The sequence below is a fragment of the Artemia franciscana genome, chromosome 18 (assembly GCF_032884065.1).
Source record: "Artemia franciscana chromosome 18, ASM3288406v1, whole genome shotgun sequence".
NCBI lineage: Eukaryota > Metazoa > Arthropoda > Branchiopoda > Anostraca > Artemiidae > Artemia > Artemia franciscana.
Window position 1 is genome coordinate 25,089,110 of NC_088880.1, and position 21,108 is coordinate 25,110,217.

Below are 21,108 nucleotides of genomic sequence, written 5' to 3' on the forward strand. Positions count from 1 at the left end.
ACAAATTGACGTAAGTGCTGATCCTCCCAGTACTGTAGAGGTAGAAGCAGCCATCAAAAAGCTTAAAGATAACCTTGAGCCTTGAGAGTCGATGGGATAACGGCAGAGATGCTAAAGACATCCCTTCGTAACTGCTCAAATGTATAGACTGCTCTCCTAGTCGCAGTTTGAAGCATGGAAAAGGTCCCACGTGATTGGACTAGATGTATTCTAATAAAACTGTTTAAGAAGGGAGATGCTCTTAACTCTGACAACTGGAGGGGGATCAACCTGATTTCAGTGCCAAGTAAACTCTTGGCCAAGATTATATTGCAGCGTTTGAGAGCAGTTCTTGACTCACATCTAAGGGAAAAGCAAGATGAGTTCTGGTTTGGTAGTCAAGAGAATGGAATAAAAAGCTGTGTCTGCTCTTCATTGATTTTGAAAAAGCATTTGACTCCAACGATCGTGGTGTTTTACGGAAGATTTTGAAATTTTATGGAGTACCTAATAAACTATTCCGAATAATAATGACCCTCTACGAAGAAAGCGAACGTTTCGTCCGAACGGGAGATGGGGAGTCACGATTCTTCAAGATTCTCTCTGGGGTGAAACAGGGGTGTGTGTTATCCCGTTTCTATTCTTCCTAGTAATGGGTTATGTTCTACGGCAAGCATCAGGCTTTGATATAAAAGTTAGTGGCCTGCAGCTCACAGCCTTAGACTTCGCAGGTGACATAGTATTCTGGAAAAGACGAAGCAACGTTTACAGCTACTGATGGACATTATAGAGAAAATGGGACTAATAGTTAACATTGATAAAGCGAAGAGTATAGCCACATCCAACTCACCTTTGATCCTTAAAATGCAACGGAAAAACAATTGGACACAACGATCGAAGTCCGGGAGTTCAAATATCCTTGAAGTTGAATCGAATATGATGGCGAAATAGTCAACAAGATAAAAAAAAAATAGACAAGCAACATAGGCATTCAACAAACTGAAACCAGTATGGCGAAGCAAAAATACTACTTGCGCTTAAACTCTGTCTTTTGAATAGTAACGTCATGTGAGTTTAGAAGGACATCAGGATTGAGCTTTTCATTAAAATGCTCTATCTTTCTCGCGCAGATACCTTCTTTGCTTTGTAACTGAGATCCGTTTTCATCTAGCTCTGTACTTTTCTTGGCTGCTAGCTCACAAACTATCTTGTACATAAAGTACAAGTGCGCAAACTCTCTTGTATTTTAAGAGAAACATTTTCTAAAATTAAGCTTTGTTACTGAAAAGTCTATTTTGAGAAAAGGGCAGTGCCAAAATCTTTAAATGCTTGATCGGCTCTTAGCCTTGTATATTCAGAGCTATATTTCTTAACTTAAAAACGACTTGCAGGCATTGAAAGTAATTAAGTTATACAAACGTATCCTTCTCTTTATATTATAACACTTTTTTACTGACGTAACAATAGCCCAGTTGCTTAATGAAAGATGACTTACTTTCGATTTGGGCTTTGGTGGTAGAATTCATTAGGCTTCGTTTTGCCAAAAACTGTGAACAAGTGAAACCTCGTAAAAAAAAAGAAGAAAATTGATGTTTTGAGCCAGGTGTGTTGAAGGCTATGTCATCCACTCGAAATTTTATGTTTTGAAAATAGCAGTTATTTTTCTGTCTAAAATCACAAAATCAAGTTTTGCAGACCCTTTTGATCAACTTCGCTAAATCGAAATATTTTTTCCCTTTTGGATCTTTGAGCAGGAAATTTGAGACTAATATATGCGTAGATTTTGTCAAAATGGGGTTGCTACTTTCTGTTTTAGTCCGGGAGTCCATTGTGACGGAATAGGATGTTATATTTGAAGTCAAAATAATTACTTCAAGAAGAAAAAATAAACATACAAAACTATCTGGAGACAAACTCACCGAATTATCCACAACATGATACTGAAGACGAACATTAAATAAATAAATTAAAAACAAAAACACAAGAACACAAAACAAAAAACCTTCTGAAACACAAAGTCCAGTTATTCATACCTTTTAATCAGCCTCAACAAGTCCAACCTTTCAACGTGCTTCAAATAAATTGATTCATTCATGTCCAGGGTTTCAGAAACTTGATTTTATGTTTTTAAACAGAGAAATATCAGCTGTTTTGGGTCAAAAAACACAGTCAAATTTTGTGCACCCCCTTGATCAACCTGACCAAATCGCCAAATTAAACACTAATTTCCCCTCCCCACCCCAAAGAAAACCTAATCAAATGAAGGATGAAAATACAAATGAAAGGACAGATTATAGCAAAGGGCAGAAAGATCCCTTCCTTTCTAGATTGCTGAGTAAATTTGAAGATGTAGAAAGACTGTATAGAGCATAATTTTGCCTTTCTCGAAACCTTTCTGGAGCATAAGGAAAAACTCTCTTAGACTTAAATTTCGCAGATAATTTGGGTGTCCTAGATAAAAATTAATGTAAAATTAATTAATGTTTGATTTGACGATTTCTTCCAAAATCAAAAATTGCCAAATCAATCAAACATCTGACAAAATCAAACATTTCAGAGAGCTAAATAATAGATTTGATACGACTTGCGTAACATACTTGAAATGAATTGATTTGTTAGTGTCCAAGTCAAGTAAGTCAAGGTTTCTAAACTTTATTCGTGTTTCTAGGCCAAAAAATAGCTGCTATTCTTTGGTCTAAAAACACAAAATTAATTTTACAGACGCTTCTGACCAACCTTACCAAATCCAATGTTCTTTTTCAGGGGAATTGCACTATGAGTTTAATAGGAGTTCCACAATGTGATTGTCCCCCTGGATTTTCTGGTAGAAAATGTGAGACTGATATGTGCTTTGATTTTTGTCAAAATGGGGGAACATGTCAACGTGCACCAAACAAATTGACCTGCTCGTGTCAAGCTCGTTTCACGGGGTCACGGTGTGAAACTGATGTTTGCACGATAGAAGACTATAACTCTGAATTATGTTATAAAAAAACTACAGAACCGACTGTTTCTCAGCCTGATTGTTCTTCTAATAATTGCAAGAATAATGGAACATGTCTTTTTATTAATGAAAAGCCAATATGCAGGTTAGTTTTTTTGTTAAGATATTGAGCTTTTTTATATAATTGTTTATTATGTTGTGTCCTCCAATGAGAGAGATAGAGTAAAAGATAAAATCAAGTGTTTTCTTGATGAAAGTGACACCTTGAAATGCAATATGTGTGAGAACCCTATAACATAGTTTTTGATCTTCTGTTTCTGAGTAAACTCAGGAAGATCAGGTTTGATTCTCAGCGGAATACAATACTATTAAAATAGGACATAGCTTGTGAAACCTTGCAACACGAAATAACTATCGAAACACTCCATCAGGCCCAAGGCATACCATTTAAACATGGTCGAGAAGCAGAATTTGGGTCTCTTGAAGAGACCCAAATCCGCAGAGCTTTTTTTCTCGCCAACAAAAATTATTTTCTAAAGATGATCGTAACCTAGGAAACTTCAACAAATAACCCAAAAAACCTGGGAGCAACACACCAGTATGTTTGAAAACGCTTGGGTCGAAGTTTCTTCTGCAATATTTATATTCGGCATTTTTTATGAATTCAATACTCACCAAAATGCTGTTTTTGAAGCCCTTTTTTTTCTTTTAACATTTTTACATTTTTCCATTTTCCATTTTTCCATTTTCTTTTAACATTTTTAGCAGTTTTGTGGCTAGATTGCTTGTTTTTTAATGTAGTTTCAGTTTAAATAGCTATCTCTCTTTTCAGTTTTGAATACTTGTAATTCACTCCGATTTCATTTTAATTTGAACAAATTGTTACATATATTTTTCTAAAAGTTTTTCAATATTTGTATAATGTTTGATTCTAACTATTCCAATTAATCAAATTTAGTATGTATTTAATCTGCATTTATTATTGAAGCCTGAAGGCAAGCGATCATTTTTATTATAGAGATCGTATACAGTCAGTAGATTTCATATAAAATGCACAGTTTTGGGGGAAGGGGGCAAAACATTGCTTCGCTAGTCCTCACAAAATTGCGGACGCCGTTGTTGTTGTTTTTTTTTTTTTTTTTTTTTTTTTTTTTTTTTTTTTTTTTGTCGACTGGATCTTTGGCTAGCTTATAATAAACACATCAAAGGGAGTAAGTGATTTGATTGGGATTACAATAAAATTACAATACGCTATAGCATTGCTGTTTTTTTTTTTTTTTTTTTTTTTTTTTGAGTGAAGGAATGTTTTCTTTTATTTCTCAGTTGTTTGCTAATATCCGTCGATGGCAGTTCATAATTTTTTGGATTTTGTGCAAGTCGTGGATATTGGCGAATGGCTCGCTCAATGGTTGTTAGGTATTTGCTTTTAAATCTTGTAATTTTTGGCCTTTTTTTAGCTTCAATTTCTAAACAAGAAAAGGCTGGAACTCTGAAGCAAATAATTAATCATGTCTTCTAAAATAAATAAAAAAAAATTCAACTGAAAGTAAGGAACAACATTAAAACTTAAGACAAACATAAATTATTACGTACATGAGGGGATTCGCCCCCTCGTCATTACCTCACTCGTTACGCTAAAGTTTGAATTTTTTTCCAATTCATTAAGAATGACCCATGAATCACAAAGGGTTTAATTAGAATATATAGCTCTTTCGAGAGTACTAAAAAAGCTTCAGCGTAAAGAGTGAGGTATTGATGAGGGGGCAAACCCCCTCATATACCTGATAATTTCTGTTTGTTTAAGTTTTAATGTTGCCCCTTACTGTCAGTAGAAAAAAACTTCTTTTTTTATTTAATTTCTGATCGTTTTCCAAATAATGCTGGGAAATCCGGCACCCTGTTAGCAGGAGCGGAAATATTATAGAGTAAAAGAATTAAATGTAGAGAAAAAACTCGGGGGGGGGGCATCCGTCTCCTTCTGCCCAGTCCTAGAACTGCTACGGATCAGATATAAGGAAGGACTGACAACACAAATTAGCCAGAATGAAAGTAAATACATCACTTGATGTCCAGGGCCGGATTTAAAGCTTTGACACTCCTAGGTCCAAGTATTTTTGCCACTCAATTTTTGTGAGATTTTTGGGGCTATTTCCGAAAATTCAGGGATATTGGAAGCACTGCAAACCTGACATCAGTCAGGTTTTTGTAAAAATAACACTCATTGATAATTTATTGCTTCCCCTGGCATTATGCCCCCCCCCCGCCAGACTCGGGTCTAGCGGGCTAATTGGTAAATGCAGGCCTTTTGAGGTCTTGTTTATCCTTTTCCAGTATTTAACAATCACTTCTGGAGCAAATTAAATTTTGATTCCCTAATGGGGACCCACAAAGTAAAACTGTCCATAGTAACCAAAAATTTTCAAACATCTTCATAAAAAAACTTTCCAACCAGAAAAAATTGCCATCGGTAGCCAAACTGGGAATGGTAATTATTATCTTTATTTGTTTTAACATCAAAATATTATTATGGAAAAACAAATTTGAAGAATTTTTTTTAAACATCCAGAAGCTCCTCAAAATAACGTCAGTTTTTCTGTGCAGTTCTGAAAAGAAAATGAGTTTTCCTCGTCTAAAAATTGGTAGAGATAGACTTAGATGAACCAACCTTTTTTCACATTTAAAACAAGAGTTACACACAGTAAAACGAAAATGATAAGTAATTAAGTTTTTAATTAAAAATAACGAAATTTATCAAGTAAAATTTTGAGAATGACCCTGGAATTATTATTTTAATGAATACGTTTTTCAACACAACAGAACATAACTACTATTAAAATGTTATTATTTGAATATATGGTTTCCTTATTAATCACATATTTCGATATTAGGTTAATCTTATAGAAGGGGAAATGCAGCACAAACAAGTAACTTTTATATTTGTAGCAGAAATAATAATATTAAAATGGTTACTATTTATTATGCGGAATTCTTGAAAAAAAAAGAGATTAATTAATTCCGTAGAAGAAGCAGTGAAGCACAGAGAAGTAACTTTTATAACTGTAGAAGCAATAACAATGTTAAAAGGATTCCTTAAAAAAACATACATTTTGAGATTTAATTAATTTCATAGAAGAGACATTAAAAGCATAAAGAAATAACTTTTAAATTTTTAGCAGAAATAGCAATGTTAAAATGGTAAATATTTGAATACATGGATCCCTTTAAAAACAAGGAGAAAAAACAATACAAAACCATGCATTTTGAGATATAATTAATTTCGATAGTAGAATTTTAATGGATGATTTGACAATTTCAATGATGCTCAGGGGCATCTATGCCAGTCGTTTGAGTAAGATTGTGTCTCTTCTATTTAACTGATTCTGAATAACTTGTTCGCATTTCTCTGATAAACAGTTTGTGGTAACGAACTGCAAGTAAGGAGCGACCCGGCTCCATAGTAACCGAAACTCTAAAAAAAAAAGGAATTTTGACACCTATAGATACATCATAAGATTTTGATTTTTATTTTGATGTCAAATATGCAAATTCCATGTTTAATTCCAAGTTTAGTCTTACCCATCAAAAGTTACAAGCCTAAGAATATTTGCCTTATTTTCAAAAAAGGGGGGACACCGTCTAAAAGTCATAGGATCTTAATGAAAATAACACCATCAGATTCAGCGTATCAGAGAACCCAACTGGAGAGGTTTCAAGCTTCTATCTGAAAACAATCTGAAATTTTGCATTTTTTTTTTTTGCCAGAAGAAAGATTACGGATGCGTGTTTATTTGTTTCTTTTTTTTGTTTTTTTTTTTCTTTCCAGGGGTGATCGTATCGACCCAGTGGTCTTAGAATATTACGAGAGCTCTTTGGAATGGAAATTAAAAGCTCTAGTGCCTTTTTAAGTTACAAAAAAATTGGAGGTCGACTAGGTCCCCTCCCACGCTCATTTGTTCCCAAAGTCACCCGTTCAAAATTGTGAACAAGTTATTTTGTTCAACACGGTCAAAACATCTAATAATTATGTCTTCGAGGATGACTTCATCCCCCCCCCCCACAGTCCCCGGGCTGCAAGTTTTGAACTTAGCCCGTTATTTACATATAGTATTGGCTATTGGGAAGCATACAGTCATTTTCAAGGGGGATTTTTTCAGGTGGGGGGGGGAGAATATTACGTGGGAGGATCTTTCCATGGAGGATTTTTTCATGGTGGAAGGGAATTTTGCATGAAGGGGCGCCGGATTTCCCAGCATTATTTAAAAAACGATCAAAAATTCAGTAAAAAAATAAGTTTTTTCAACTGACAGTAAGGAGCAACATTAAAACTTAAAACAAACAAAAATTATCACTTACATGAGGGGGTTTGCCCCTTCGTCAATACATCAGTCTTTACGCTAAAGCTTTTTTTTAGTACTTTCGAAAGAGCTATTTATTCTATATAAACCCTTTGTAATTCATGGGTCACTTTTAATGAATTGGAACAAAATTCAAACTTTAGCTTAACGAGTGAGGTACTGACGAGGGGGCGAATCCCCTCATGTACGTAATAATTTCTGTTTTTTTTAAATTTTAATGTTGCTCCTTACTTTCAGTTGAAAAAACTTGTCTTTTTTTTATTTTCGAAGACATTATTAATTATTTGCTACAAAATTCCAGGCTTTTCTTGCTTAGAAATTGATGCTTAAATCGCTTCAACAGTCGATTGATGTTGTTGACTTTATGGAGAGAAAATACATGAAATTTAGCTTGGTTCCCAACACATATCCCAACGATTTAACTTGTTAGTATTACCAGGGACTAATAAAAAAAAAACACTTTACTTTTAGTTAATATCCGTAAAGGTCGTAACAACCGTAAGGGAGGGGTGTCTAAACCCGGAAGCATGGTGTAAAAAAAAGATCAAAACGGGGTTTTTTAAGACCAGACGAAAATACTGAATGAACAACCAAAGTGAATATTTCGAGAGGACAACCACCTCTCTTATTTGGCGCAAAACAAAATAATATGGAAAGTGCCAAAGAAAACCCCAACAAATGAAACACAGAAAATCAATGCGAAAAAAAAACAATGAAAAAAACGAAAATTAAAAGATGAATAAAATTCAATCAAAGCCAAAAATTATAACAATTAAAAGCAAAAACCTAACAACCATAAAGCGAGTCATTCGCCAATTTATGCGATTTGCACAAGATCCTAAAAATTGTGAACTGCCATCGATGGATACTTGCAAACAACTGACAAATAAAAGAAAACATTCATTCACTCAAAAAAAAAAAAAAAAAAAAAACAGCAACGCTATAGCGTTGCCTCTGATATTCATGAACTTAGTTTGATTAAACTCTAACCACTTTATTTTCAGTTATTTCAAATAAACAAATTTTAATATTATATTTGTTTTCAAATTTATAAATATCTTGAATGTTCATAGGAAAATTAGTAATCCCTTCAAAGTTTAATTAATTCATATGGTTTATATCAACATTTCTATAATTCTCTGGGTGAAGACAAGTGAGTATTGACCAAAGAAAGCATTTACTATCATCGTTTTTTATATTAATGCAAGCTTTCATTTTTTATAAATTCAGGTGGTTTTTTATAAATACCTTCCACACAATCTGGTAATCTTGTCATCCATCAATTCCATCGATTCTTTCAAATTGTAAACCTGATCTAGGTGTATTTTGTATGACTAATGTGTGTTTATTCCTGTGATCACTATTTAGTCGGCTTTGTTCAATGTCACAGTTTTTATTAAAAATCCAGGAATAGCTATGATAATGGATAGGATAACTCTGTATCATTCATTCTATTTTTTAAATCTCTAACAACAGAGTCAAAAACTGGTCCAAAATCAGCTCCATTTGCATTTATTGAAATATTAACTGTAAGGGAATTGTGTCTAATCCATTGAATCCTCGGATTATGATCGTGTTCTTCTTTTTTAAACATATACTCTGGGATATCCGGAACTTCTCTGTTTTTTCTTATTTATAAATAAATTCGATATGGCAATATTCCGTTCTTTTTAACACTCTCTCTACCAATTACATCTCGAATGAATTGTCAGTTTTTATCAACATCCTTTTTATTGAGTTCTATTGATTATTAAAATAATTTTTTATTTTATTCTTTACTTCATTGTACTTTCCAGCTCTTGAAATCTGTTTAGATTTTAAAGATTTTTTAAGTTCAGTAATATCTTTATTTCGTGCACTATTAAATTGAAGTTTTAAGTCTGAAATAATTTTATTTTTTTTTTTGATTTCATTTTGTAATTTTACTTTTAATTCAGGTTCAATAATGTAGTAATGCTGCTTTTTTGTCTTTTTTTTGCATTTCGTGGCCGCTGAATATAGCGATCGCACATTGGTATTTTATTATTAAGGTGATCATTGACTGTATTCAATATTTTAAGTTTTTGCCAATTATCTTTAGATTATAGTCTTTGGCAAATGACCGCAATTCATTAATTGTATATTGCGATAATCCATTTTATCTTGACGAATTCGGATTTTTGTTGTAAACAATTTTCTAATCGGATCTGCAATGTCAGCCATTTACCGGGAGCTGATTTTTTTTAAACAAAATTCCAAATCTTCAAATAGTCAAGTCAGAGAAATTCTATTGCTTTCTATTTACTACTCTTTAGAGTTTCTTCAGAACGTAGAAATCTGTTAGTGTTTATCAATATGTTAAATAATTAAAATTTGTTCAATAATTTAAATCTGTAATGAATGGACATTTATTGTATGTTATGTTAAAAGGTTACTGCAACTGAGTCTTTAACTCTGGCAGTTCAGAAAGAAATGAAGTGCCAATGATTAAATGTGTTTGTACATTTTTTGAGTACAAGTAAAATCGATTTTTTTTTTTAAAGAAGCAATGAGCAAAAACCCTAAATAAAAGGTATTAAAAAATATCCGTTCAAATAGTATTTTCAGGCCCCTCCTCAAAATTTTCTTGCATAAATGTCCTTATTTTTTAGCGAAAATTCCAATTGCTTATCATATTGTTTTACTCTTAAGAAACCCTGTTTTAAGTGCGGGAAAAAAATCGGTTCGTTTAAGTCTATCTCTACCAATTGCTAGACGGGGAAAACTCATATTCTTTTCAATAATGTACCATTTGAGTGTCCACTGTTGACAAATTGACTTAAATAGTCGAAAATCAAATGTACCGAAAATTTACACTTCTCAGTGGGGCAATAAACTTGAAAGGTCTCAGTTGGGAAAATTGTTTTTAAAATAGTCCAAAAGGGGCAGAAGTATTGAACGTAAAATCAAATTGTTATTAAACGAGGAGAAAAGGTTAAATGGCTGGGAATCTAAGAGAAAATTGCATTCTTAGAAACAGGTTGAGCTTTGCTTTGAAACTTGTAGAGTTTTTTAGAGTAAATACTTCGTGACAACAGGCATTTCCATCTGTTTTAATTCTCAATTGAAATTGTCGGTAACTTTGGAGAAGAAACAGAAAAGGCTGAAATTATTATTTTAGTTTAACGTAGAAGAATGGAGAAATGATGCTAAAGAGATAGTACATTTCTCAATTGTTCTTGAATAATTAGTCATGGCTAATTAGAGTAAAGCCAAGACATATAGTGTTTATGAGAGGCGAAGCTGGCATAACTTTTTAAAGTTGTATAAAAATGATTAATTTCACTTGTTAATGATAGTCTATCATCCATCCTACCCAAGGCAGAACTGTGGTAGATAGGCATAGGAGTAAGGATAATTCAAGTATTCTAAAGTCTAAATAACGTATGAGGTTTTATTTTTTCCTTTTTTCTTTTTTGTTTTTTCCTTTTTTTGACTTACTTTTGACTTAACACTCCTGCTCAGCAGGGTCGCCAGCATAAAGGGAAATGGTTGACAACACCGTCAGTATTCTCCAAGTAGCCCTGTCCAGGGCTAAGGATGGGGGTCTCCTTTAGGTTGATGTTAAGATTGAGCAGGCGTTGGTTTATTACATCAGCCCATCTAATGCATGGTCTTCCTCGAGGGCGTGTCCAGCCATTTTCCGAGGGATTGAAGTCCGAGATGATCCTTGCGGGGGTACTTAGCGGGAGACGGAATAGGTGGCCGTACCACCTTAGAGAGCGGGCTTCTACTTGGGTAGAGAGGTTTGCCAGCTTGAAGGTCTTCAGAATCTCAGTATTGTGGACCTTGTCATACCATTTGAAGCCTTCGAGTCGACGCAGGTGTCTAGTCTGAACAGCATCAACCCTTCTCAGCTGTGTCTGGGATATGATAGTTATGCTTAAAGACATTATGGTCGAACGTCAAAATATGATTCGAGAAAGCACTAAGTTACTCAAAAACTACCATTCTTAAAATATTTCCAAAGAAAACTTGACATATTCGAAATAGAATTTTCTAGTAATAATGATCTATTTTACAAACTAACTGTTACTGCAATTCTGTTCAACAGCCCCTGGCAATAAGCCACATTGATTTTTATTGTTATTAATACAAAATACGTTTCTCCAAATGGAAGTAAAGAGCGCTATTAAGACATAAAAAAATTAGAGGAAATCATGCTCTTAAAGTATTCCTTGCGAAACGCGGGATTGAACCGGACAACCTTCGATCAGGGCGCGCAGCTGCATCCACTGCGTTATCGCAAGGTATCTGCTTAGGTAATTCTTCTGTTAGTCTATTCACTTACTTCCGACAGTAGAATTTTAATTGGGATGTACGACCGCTTTTTAGTGCAAATCGAACTTCTGCAGATGCAGTAGCAGTTTTAGGCTTCATAGTCTGGTGGGGGAAAGGTACCTTAACAGGAGTGTAAAAGCTAGAGATTAAAAAAAAAACTAATATAGAGAAAGAACTGGAGGGTGGCATTTGCCTCCCTCTGTCCACTCATAGAGCTATTATTGAGCATACAAAAGGATGTATATAGATAAGATTATAGCTGACGACTAAAATTAGCCAGAATGAAAGTGAATACATCACTTGATGCTCAGGGCTGGATTAAAAGCTTTGACACTTCTAGGCCCAGGCATTTTTGCCACTCAGTTTTTGATTGATTTTCGGGGCATTTCCAGAAAACTCAGGGATAGTGAAAGCACTGAACAGAACACAATTGATGAGCCAAAAGAAATGAAAGAGAGGGTGATACAGACCTCTCAGCTGACATCCTTGGGAAACATCAGACAGTTTAAAAGCGGTCACCGAATTCCTGTGTTGTTTTAAAATTACTTTTCAGTGAATAGTCTGCACGACAGCGGAGTGCAACTGGCAATTTGATGATAAGTCCAGTTTTTGTCTTAAAAAAATCACCCAGTGACAATTTATTTGTTTTTTTAAAAACAAATAAATAGTTTTCTTTTAAAAACTTTCCCTATTTTCTCAAAACTACGTCATTTAGGCTTGGGCTGATGTGTGTCTGTTAATGTGTATGTATTTTTTAGTGAAAACTTGTATTATTGATGGTAAATGTAAGCTGAAAGAGAATTGATTTACTTTTGATAAAAACTTGGAATTTAAAGTTTTTTTATGGAATACCTGCGTTTTGTAAACACTACCGAACCCAAACTAATAAGAAAGGTAAAAAATTGGAAGTTCTGAAAGAGAATATAAATGTTTTACTTACGTTGATCAGAGTTTTCATTATTTAAACCCCATTACTAAAAACAAAAGCGGTTTTAAACGCAACCTCTTTTTGTTCACCTGTTGCATTCTCTCAAAAATCATTGTAATAGCCTAGTTATCCTTTTGTTGATATCGTTTTATAAATTTTAAGTTGAGATCGTATTTTTCAAATAATCAGTTTTTTCGTAACGTCTCAAAACTAATCTCCAAGCAATAAAGGCTTTTTGTGACGAAATTTATAGCGCCAGGCCTTTAAGAAACCTATGGCCTGATTTGCCACTAGTCAGCAGTTTACCTCGGTTTCCTCCCTAGATTTGACCCCCCTCCTTCCCCAATAAATACAGTATCCTTCTTAGAACAAGCGTAAATTTATTCTTAACTAATCAGAGTAATGATCTAAGGCGCAATTTTTCTTATGAAAAAGTATAGAACCTTGGAACTCTTTTGTAAATGAGCCAGTAGACGGAATTTCGGTGGTAAACTCCTCGGGAAATTGATCCAAATGAGTTGCTGCTCCTTACAATTTTTTTTTCAGTTGCTTGGTGCGGGGTGTCCTCTCTTGTAGATAGACTGTGTCGCTTATAAACGGTGTTATGCTAGAAGTCTCAGTGAAGAATAGCAAATACAAGCTCAAGCTCAATTTTAGTGGGGCTATTCCTTTGGTTTAGCTGGTAAAATGTATCGGACTGAATACTTTTTACCAAAAATTTAATTCCATATTAAGGTTGGACAGAGCCTATCTTCCACTATGGCACCTTTCTTTAGCCTTAGATTCTTACCAAACTTTAACCAGAATTTGTACAAAGCTGTGATGACACTAAAACGTAGACTTTAAACGATAAAATAGTGGAAATAGGTGATGCCTAGCTTTAATAGATATTGTAATACACGAAATATCGAATTCCTTGCTTATTCGTAATATAGTAGAACAAATGTCCAACAAAAAATAAGGGAAATTGCTATTGGAATAAGCTGCTGTTGGAATGGCTGTTGTAACATTTTTTTTCATTATATGTTTTTTTTTGCAGATGTCGTGAAGAATGGGGTGGTCCGTTGTGCGAAAAATTTTTTGGTGCTACGAATCCGTGTAAAGGTTATTGCTACCACGAAGGCGTGTGTCAGGTTTCAGATGATAGAGACACCCCAGATTGTGAGTGTCCTAGAGGCTGGACAGGTGATAGGTGTCAGTTTTCAACTTTTTGTACTGAGGACTATTGTTCCAACAATGGAAAGTGTATACCCAACAGCGCTCCAGACATCGAGCCCTCTTGTCAGTAAGTGACCTCTCGTATTTCTCATCTATATACGATGCTTGGGCCACATTTAAGTCACACCTTAGGATAAAATCAAAAATATTGCGTGCCTAAGGGGCTAATTTTGTATCCCATTCGCAATGTGTTGAGTTATTTCGTCTAGCATTCCCATTGGCCTTACAAACGCCATTTTTGATCTTTATTTCTTGAGTATTTGATCTTTTTTTATGGCAGACCAATTTGGTGTTCGACATTATCTTCTAAAGTTTTGAAGAAAAGAAATTATCTTCTAATGTTCAGATATATTATATGTATACTTGTGTATATTATATTATATAATAGTATTATTATATGTAGTATGTTTCAATATTATTACATGATATTTGGCATAAATATTAAAAAATAAAAATTAAACGTCAAAAACGGGGTTGACGTTAACGAAAATACTGCTAAAAAAGGTCAATATTTTGGGAGAACATCTACCTCTCTTCTTCAGCGCCTCCTTTCTGGTTTTCTTTGTCTTTCCAAATTTTTTGGCATTCTCCTGAAAAAAATTTGTTCACCCTGAAGAAGGGAGGTGGTTATCCTCCCAAAATATTCGCTTTATTTTGCAGTATGTTCGTTTACCTTAAAACACACCATTTTTGATCGATTTGTTTTTATTATGGAAGCGTGAGAACAGAATTTTTTGTCTATCTATAAATTTGCCATCTTTCTATAAATCTGGTAAATCTGACAGAAGATGCAAGACCATAGGGTTATTAGGGAATAGTTGGGAAGAAGTTGGTATTGATACAAGTCTTTCAAACAAATATCTAGCCATTCTAATTTCTAGCTAATATAGTACAAGTGGGACATTCAAATCAGGAGAAAACTTCTATCGTTTATATTCCTTGGCTCTTTTATCATTAGGTGTGACTGTGTTTTGGCACCAGCATGTCTTAACGGTTTTATATCAAATTCTTTGAACTTCGTTAGAACAAGGTTACAAGGAATGTTATGAGGGTCGAATATGTATTTTCAATATGGAACAAGTTTCTAATCTTGGCGTATGCCTTTAGTACTGCTGATGCACGCAGTTTTTAGGCCTAAAACAGTTTCATTATGCTTCAACAGTTTATAAACTTTAGATTCTATAAGGAACTGAACTCAACGTTAGAGAATCCAGCATTAAGTATTAGAAAAAATTTACATTAGAAGGCTTTCCGATGTAGGGATTTTGTTTCTTTTTTTTGTAAAACGTCTAAATTATGCAATTGACAGTTTTTTTGCTAGACATTCTTTTTTTGAATCATCTTTGAAATTTTTGGTTGCTACGGACTGTTTTACCTTTTGAGGTCTTATTAAGGGCTCAAATGATAATATTTCATTAGTACTACTAATGTAGATAATAAATATCGTACCCGGTATAGCTACCAATGGCAATTTTTTCTCGCTGGAAAGTTTTTTTATGAATACGTTTTAAAATTTTTGGTTACTATGGACTGTTTTACTTTTTGGGTCCCCAATCGGCTGATTGTTTGGCTCAAAATTTAATTTCCTCCAGAAGCGATGGTTAAATATTGAAAAAGGATAAACAAGGCATAAATAGGCTTGGATTTACCGATTGGCCACCTAGACCCTTGTCTGGGGGTGCTGAATGTCAGGGGGCGCAATAAATTGTCCCTGAGTGATTTTTTTATGACAAAAGCTGGACTTATCATCAAATTGCCAGTTGCACTCCGCTGCCGTGCAGACTATTTCACTGAAAAGTAATTTTAAAACAACACAGGAATTCGATGACCGCTTTTAAACTGTCTGATGTTTCCCAAGGATGTCAGCTGAGAGGTCTGTATCACCCTCTCTTTCATTTCTTTTGGCTCATCAATTGTGTTCTGTTCAGTGCGTTCACTATCCCTGAATTTTCTGGAACAGCCACGAAAATCTCGCAAAAACTAAGTGGCAAAAATGCTTGGGCCTAGAAGTGTCAAAGCTTTTAATCCAGCCCTGAGTATCAAGTGTTGGACTCACTTTCATTCTGGCTAATTTTAGTTGTGAGCTACAATCTTATCTAGATAAATCCTTATATATGCTCAATATCGGCTCTAAGACTGGACAGAGGGAGATGGATGCCACCCTCCAGTTTTTTCTCTATATTATTTTTTTTTAATCTCTAACTTTTACACTCCTGTTAAGGTACTTTCCCCCCACCAGACTATGAAGCTTAAAACTGCTACTGCATCTGCAGTAGTTTCAGCTGCACTAAAAAGCGGTTATACATCCCAATTAGAATTCTACTGTCGAAAGCAAGTAAATATACTTACAGAAGAATTACCTAAGCGGATACCTTGCGATAACGCAGTGGATGCAGCTGCGCGCCCTGATCGAAGGTTGTCCGGTTCAATCCCGTGTTTCGCAAGGAACAGTTTAAGAGCATGATTTCCTACAATTTTTTTATGTCTTAATAGCGCTCTTTACTTCCATTTGGAGAAACCTATTTTGTATTAATAACAATAAAAACAATGTGGCTTATTGCCAGGGGCTGTTGAACAGAATTGCAGTAACAGTTAGTTTGTAAAATAGATTATTATTACTAGAAAATTCTATTTCGAATATGTCAAGTTTTCTTTGAAAATATTTTAAGAATGGTAGTTTTTGAGTAACTTAGTGCTTTCTCGAATCGCATTTTGACATTCGACCATAATGTCTTTAAGTAAAGTAATCATATAGTAGTACATAACTTATTCCTCCAAAATGAAATAAAATAAACCTTTCCTACCTTGATACAATACTAACTAAAAAAATTTTAATAATTTAATTAATTTAGATAAAAGGAAATTGTGTTCAACATTATGAGATCTTCAATATTGGGAAATTCTGCATTCAGCATTAGAAAAGCTATATTAGAAAACTTTTCGAAATAGTATTTTTTTTTCTTTTTTTTTCGAAACGTTCAAATGAAAAATGAAATAAATAATATTCAAAATTACTTTGCTGGAAATGTGGGTGTAAAAAAAAAGTATGCTCGTCATACTGTGGGTGTTGAAAATTGTTGAATGTATTTCAAACTCTAAATTAAGTACGAACGATTTGAAAGCTAAATAGGTATGAACCAAATGTTAATTAAAAATGGCTTTTACTGGCCATATCCGCATGTCACGCAAATAAAAAACTAAAGGTACTTGTGTATTATTCAGAACACACTCAATAAGGAAGTTAGGTTCTTTCGTGAAACAAACTGCGATGTCAGGTTAGGTTAGGTTACAAAGTCATATTGTGTCCGTTGACACACTGTTTTGTTGTGGGCAACAACCTTTTATCCCGGAAAAAATATAATTGCCTCTTTTTCAGTCTTTGGCAAATCCCAAATCTTCATTTCAAAATCCATGTTCAAACACTATCTTCTATCACTATGCGTAGCAAACTAAATTGAGTTTTGTCTTTGTGGCTATGAAACTGGCTTTTCTCAGCAAAATTCTTGACTGTGTTCTGAATTGAATTGAATGAATGGAATAATGAACAAGTACCATATACTTAGTTAAAATGTACCTGTATCGTAGTTTGTTTCAAGAAAGAACCGAACTTCACTTATTGAGTGTGTTCTGAATAATCCTCAAGTACCAAACTAAATCTACAGATGAACAGGACAAGTGCATAAATAGCCTATCATCAAAGCTAAACTTAAAAGAATCGGTATTAATGTAAATGTTCAAGCAGAATAGAAAATTGGTGAGCAGTGGAGAATTTTATCAGGAGCGTTTGACAGTCAGAGTCAATAAGTTCCTGATAAAATTCCATGTAAAAGGCTTCTAGAAATGTCTCTGTACACCGTTTCTTCCATTAAATTTGACTATTTTATTTTGAGTTTCAAATAGGGCCCGACCGATATGGATTTTTGGGGTCTGATTGTGATACTGATATATCGGTATCTAAGCGATACGACACCAATATAATTTGACGATAAATTCCCCTTCGGAAAAAGAAACCTTACCTAAAGGTTAAACCCCTCATTGTCTATAAATATTCATATTCACATGTTTTTCCTTCGTCTATTACTCATAAAAACCTCAATAATTCACTTTGAATTACAAAAGTCAGACTATTCACCCGAATTGTCTGATCTTTCTTTGCCTTTTCTGATCAGCAGCTTATGAGTACACAAAAGAAATGGTACATATCTGTGGAAGTGACAAATAAGAAAAAAATAATCAAAGTAGCCGGTTTAGTTACATAAACACAAATACTTGAAAATCTTATTGACAAAGTGTAAGATATTATTGGAGTTGATTATTCAAATCCAAATCTCAATAGTGAGACGTTCTTGAAGTCACTGTATACAGGGCTACAGCTAGAGTTTTAAGTTCGGAGGAGGAACTTAAAGGATGTGTTGACAAAACCGTCCAGTATTCCGACAAATGCGATCACAGAAGATAAATTTCCAAGGTAAATAGCTAAATTTTCCAAGGAGTTGGCACGCGGCAGCGACAGTTTGGACTCCCCCCATCTCCTTAAAACACCCCTTATCATGGGTTATCGTGGATATCAAGGTTTTAACCGATTGAATCTTGGCTCTTTCTCCTACGCAAATGAACATTCATTAAACAGAAATGTAGGGGTTCATTACATTGTTTTTGGTTGTTTTAGTAGAAGATGTACGTTCTTGAAGTCGCTATATATTTAGAATATTGCTGTCTTGGGTGTGTATTGACAAGTATTGACAACAAATTTGCTTTGACTTATCTCTGCTGGTCTCCCCACCATGGCCAGACTTAGCTGGTGGCTCCACTGCACAACTTCTGAACAAGCAAAATTACCTGAGAAAATCTAGTGCCATCTTCTCTACAAGTATTGCATACAAAAAAAATACATCGGTCGATAAGCGATATTTCTTTCCTGATATCCGATAATGAAACTGACCCTCATATCGGCCGATATATTTTTCATGCCCTATTTTAAAATCCCCCCTCTCTAGGGAAAGCTCTGCGCCTTTGATAATAAATACACTGATTTCAAATTGTGAAATGGGATTTCATATGTAGACAGGCCGAAAGAGTATGGGTAACTTATAAGAGTGAAAACTGGCGCTAGTGTCGACGTAAAACTATGAACGTCATCTAGCATACGGTGACGCTTTGCTTTTTTTGAGTGTAATAATAAGAATAATTAAGCAAAGTAAATTAGTAAAATTAGTCTAGTAATAAGTGTGTGATCTCATTATCTGATAGAAAAATAATTACAGAGCTTGCAAGAACGCTAAGTGTCTCCAAACACTAAATAGCGTTATTGTTTTTTTTCCGACACTGGCGCCAGTTTCCACTCTTAAAAGTCACCCTTACTCTTTGGAACAGCTAGTAAAGAGCAGTAAAGCAATGAAACCTTGAACATGTCTAGAGTAAATTCATTTTGGTCTGAGGAACTCCTTTTTTTAGGATATATTACTAGTATTCTTAATTCAAAAAGCATGAAAACTTATCACTAAGAATAAGAACACATATTTCTTGAATGGTACATTTGAAGAAATTTATTTTCCTTTGTAAGGGAAGGGAAGGGGTTCACGGTGGTGGTCACATAGCATAGAAAAACATCCGTCCTATATTTGGCGAAGTATACCTAACAACTCTAAAATGAAGGTTGATACATGCGAATAACGTCTTTGATCAATTCTGATTTCTCCATATTATTTTAAATTTTCTCTAGACTTCTCTTATTCTTCATATAATTTGTCCGTTTTTTTTATTTGTGATTTTTTCCTCCCTATCCCCTCCCCTCCAGCAGAAAATACCTTGGCGAGTGCCTGATGAGCAATATGATACCGGAGAGTGTTATATCAAAGCTTTTTTAGTTAATTTGGAAACAAATACAACATTTTCAAATGAAAAGGAAACCCCCTCATCTGATGAGATAATAAATGTTGATAAAACTCGTAAGTGAATAAAGTATTTAATACCGATCCATAGTTTGACGTATATCGTTGTCATTTTTTTCAAATTGCATCATGAATCGGGATTAATCAACAGAAACTTCTCCCGTCCAAATATCGTTTTTACGTGTGTTTTAAGCAATATTTCTATATTTACGTTTCCTTTACGCAACTAAATTTATGTAGATGTGTTTTGATATGTGTATATACTTATCTAGGTGCCCAGATGGCTATTATGGTCAACATTGCGAGTTTCGAACGCAAGGAGCTGACGAGTTCCTTATTGAGGAAAATGAAGAAAGTCAGAGCTCTTCGCGCCAGGTTATCACTGCCATTATTGTGGCAGTGTTGGGGTTAATTATTTTACTTGCTGCGGGTGGTGCTACAATTGCTGTGATGAAAAGAAGACGAAGGTAATTTCTTTAATTTGAAACTTTTATTTCCAGCTATTTGAGCTCAATTTAAATGTTTAGTGTTGAGAAAGTAGTCAAAACTTTAAAGCATAATTCTGGAGGTGCTTGAAATCAGACGTCAGTATTATAAGTTTGACGTATACCCATAATAACTTCTATATTGAAATTCCAGTTTAATCCCTTTTTCTGTTTTAGTATAATTTGGCTTGGAGCCAATCAAAGGGCAACTTGATAGCTCTTTGAAATTGGGCTCCACTTTTATGAGTTTGACAGTTCTCTGTCATTTCATAAATATTGAAGTTTTAGTTTAAACTTTTGGGTATTGCAGCTTTATTCGGCATATAGCCAAATCTTTAAAGCATAATTCCGTAGCTGCTTGACATCAGAACCTTTTATGTGTGTGACCAATTACGAGCCATTTCTCCTATTTTGAAATTTCAGTTTAAGCTTTTGTGTATGTGAGCTTGGTTTAAAGACATACGTAAGATGTTCCCAAAAGTACAATTATGTAGCTGCTTAAAATCAGGCCCCACTTTCGTGAGTTTGGCAATGACCTTTCACTACAGTCTAAAGTCAGTTTAAAACTTTTTATTTGACTTTGATTTAAATGTATCGTTGGGTGCGTCGACGAAGCTGTGAAGAAGATACCTGGAGCTGTTTGAAATCAGTTCCATTTTTATAAGTTTCGAATGTATGTGGACACTTCTGCTTCTATTTTAGCCTTATTGATAAAGAAATGAGATATGGGTGGCAAATTGAACGTAACAAATTTTCTTCGGGAAAAATGAGAAAACTTCTGGAATGGAGTGCCCAGTGGTGTCGATTCTTGGAAATTTTGAGGGGTGGTCAAATTTTAATTGTTTTTCTATCTTTTAATTAAAATTAAAAAAGAAAATTTTAATGTCCTCCCCTCTCTGACAATAGGTATTCTTCAAAATCTACGGGAGAGGAGGGGGGGGTGAAAAAATCTAGGAGTAAAATATCCCCTGCCCTTTTCCTCTAATTGACACCATTGGGGGTTCTACAT

General features: G+C 34.4%; 1 protein-coding gene across 3 annotated transcripts in view; it reads left to right on the forward strand.

Annotated features, from left to right (window-relative positions):
• LOC136038798 (low-density lipoprotein receptor-related protein 1-like) overlaps positions 1 to 21,108 on the forward strand; it is a gene marked incomplete at its 5' end in the record, with an annotated part of 269,617 nt that overhangs the window by 216,402 nt on the left and 32,107 nt on the right. For all 3 annotated transcript variants that reach the window (XM_065722181.1, XM_065722182.1, XM_065722179.1), the window contains 3 exon segments: positions 2,743 to 3,068; positions 13,545 to 13,790; positions 19,887 to 20,081. In XM_065722181.1, the coding sequence (XP_065578253.1) occupies positions 2,743 to 3,068; positions 13,545 to 13,790; positions 19,887 to 20,081 (767 nt within the window).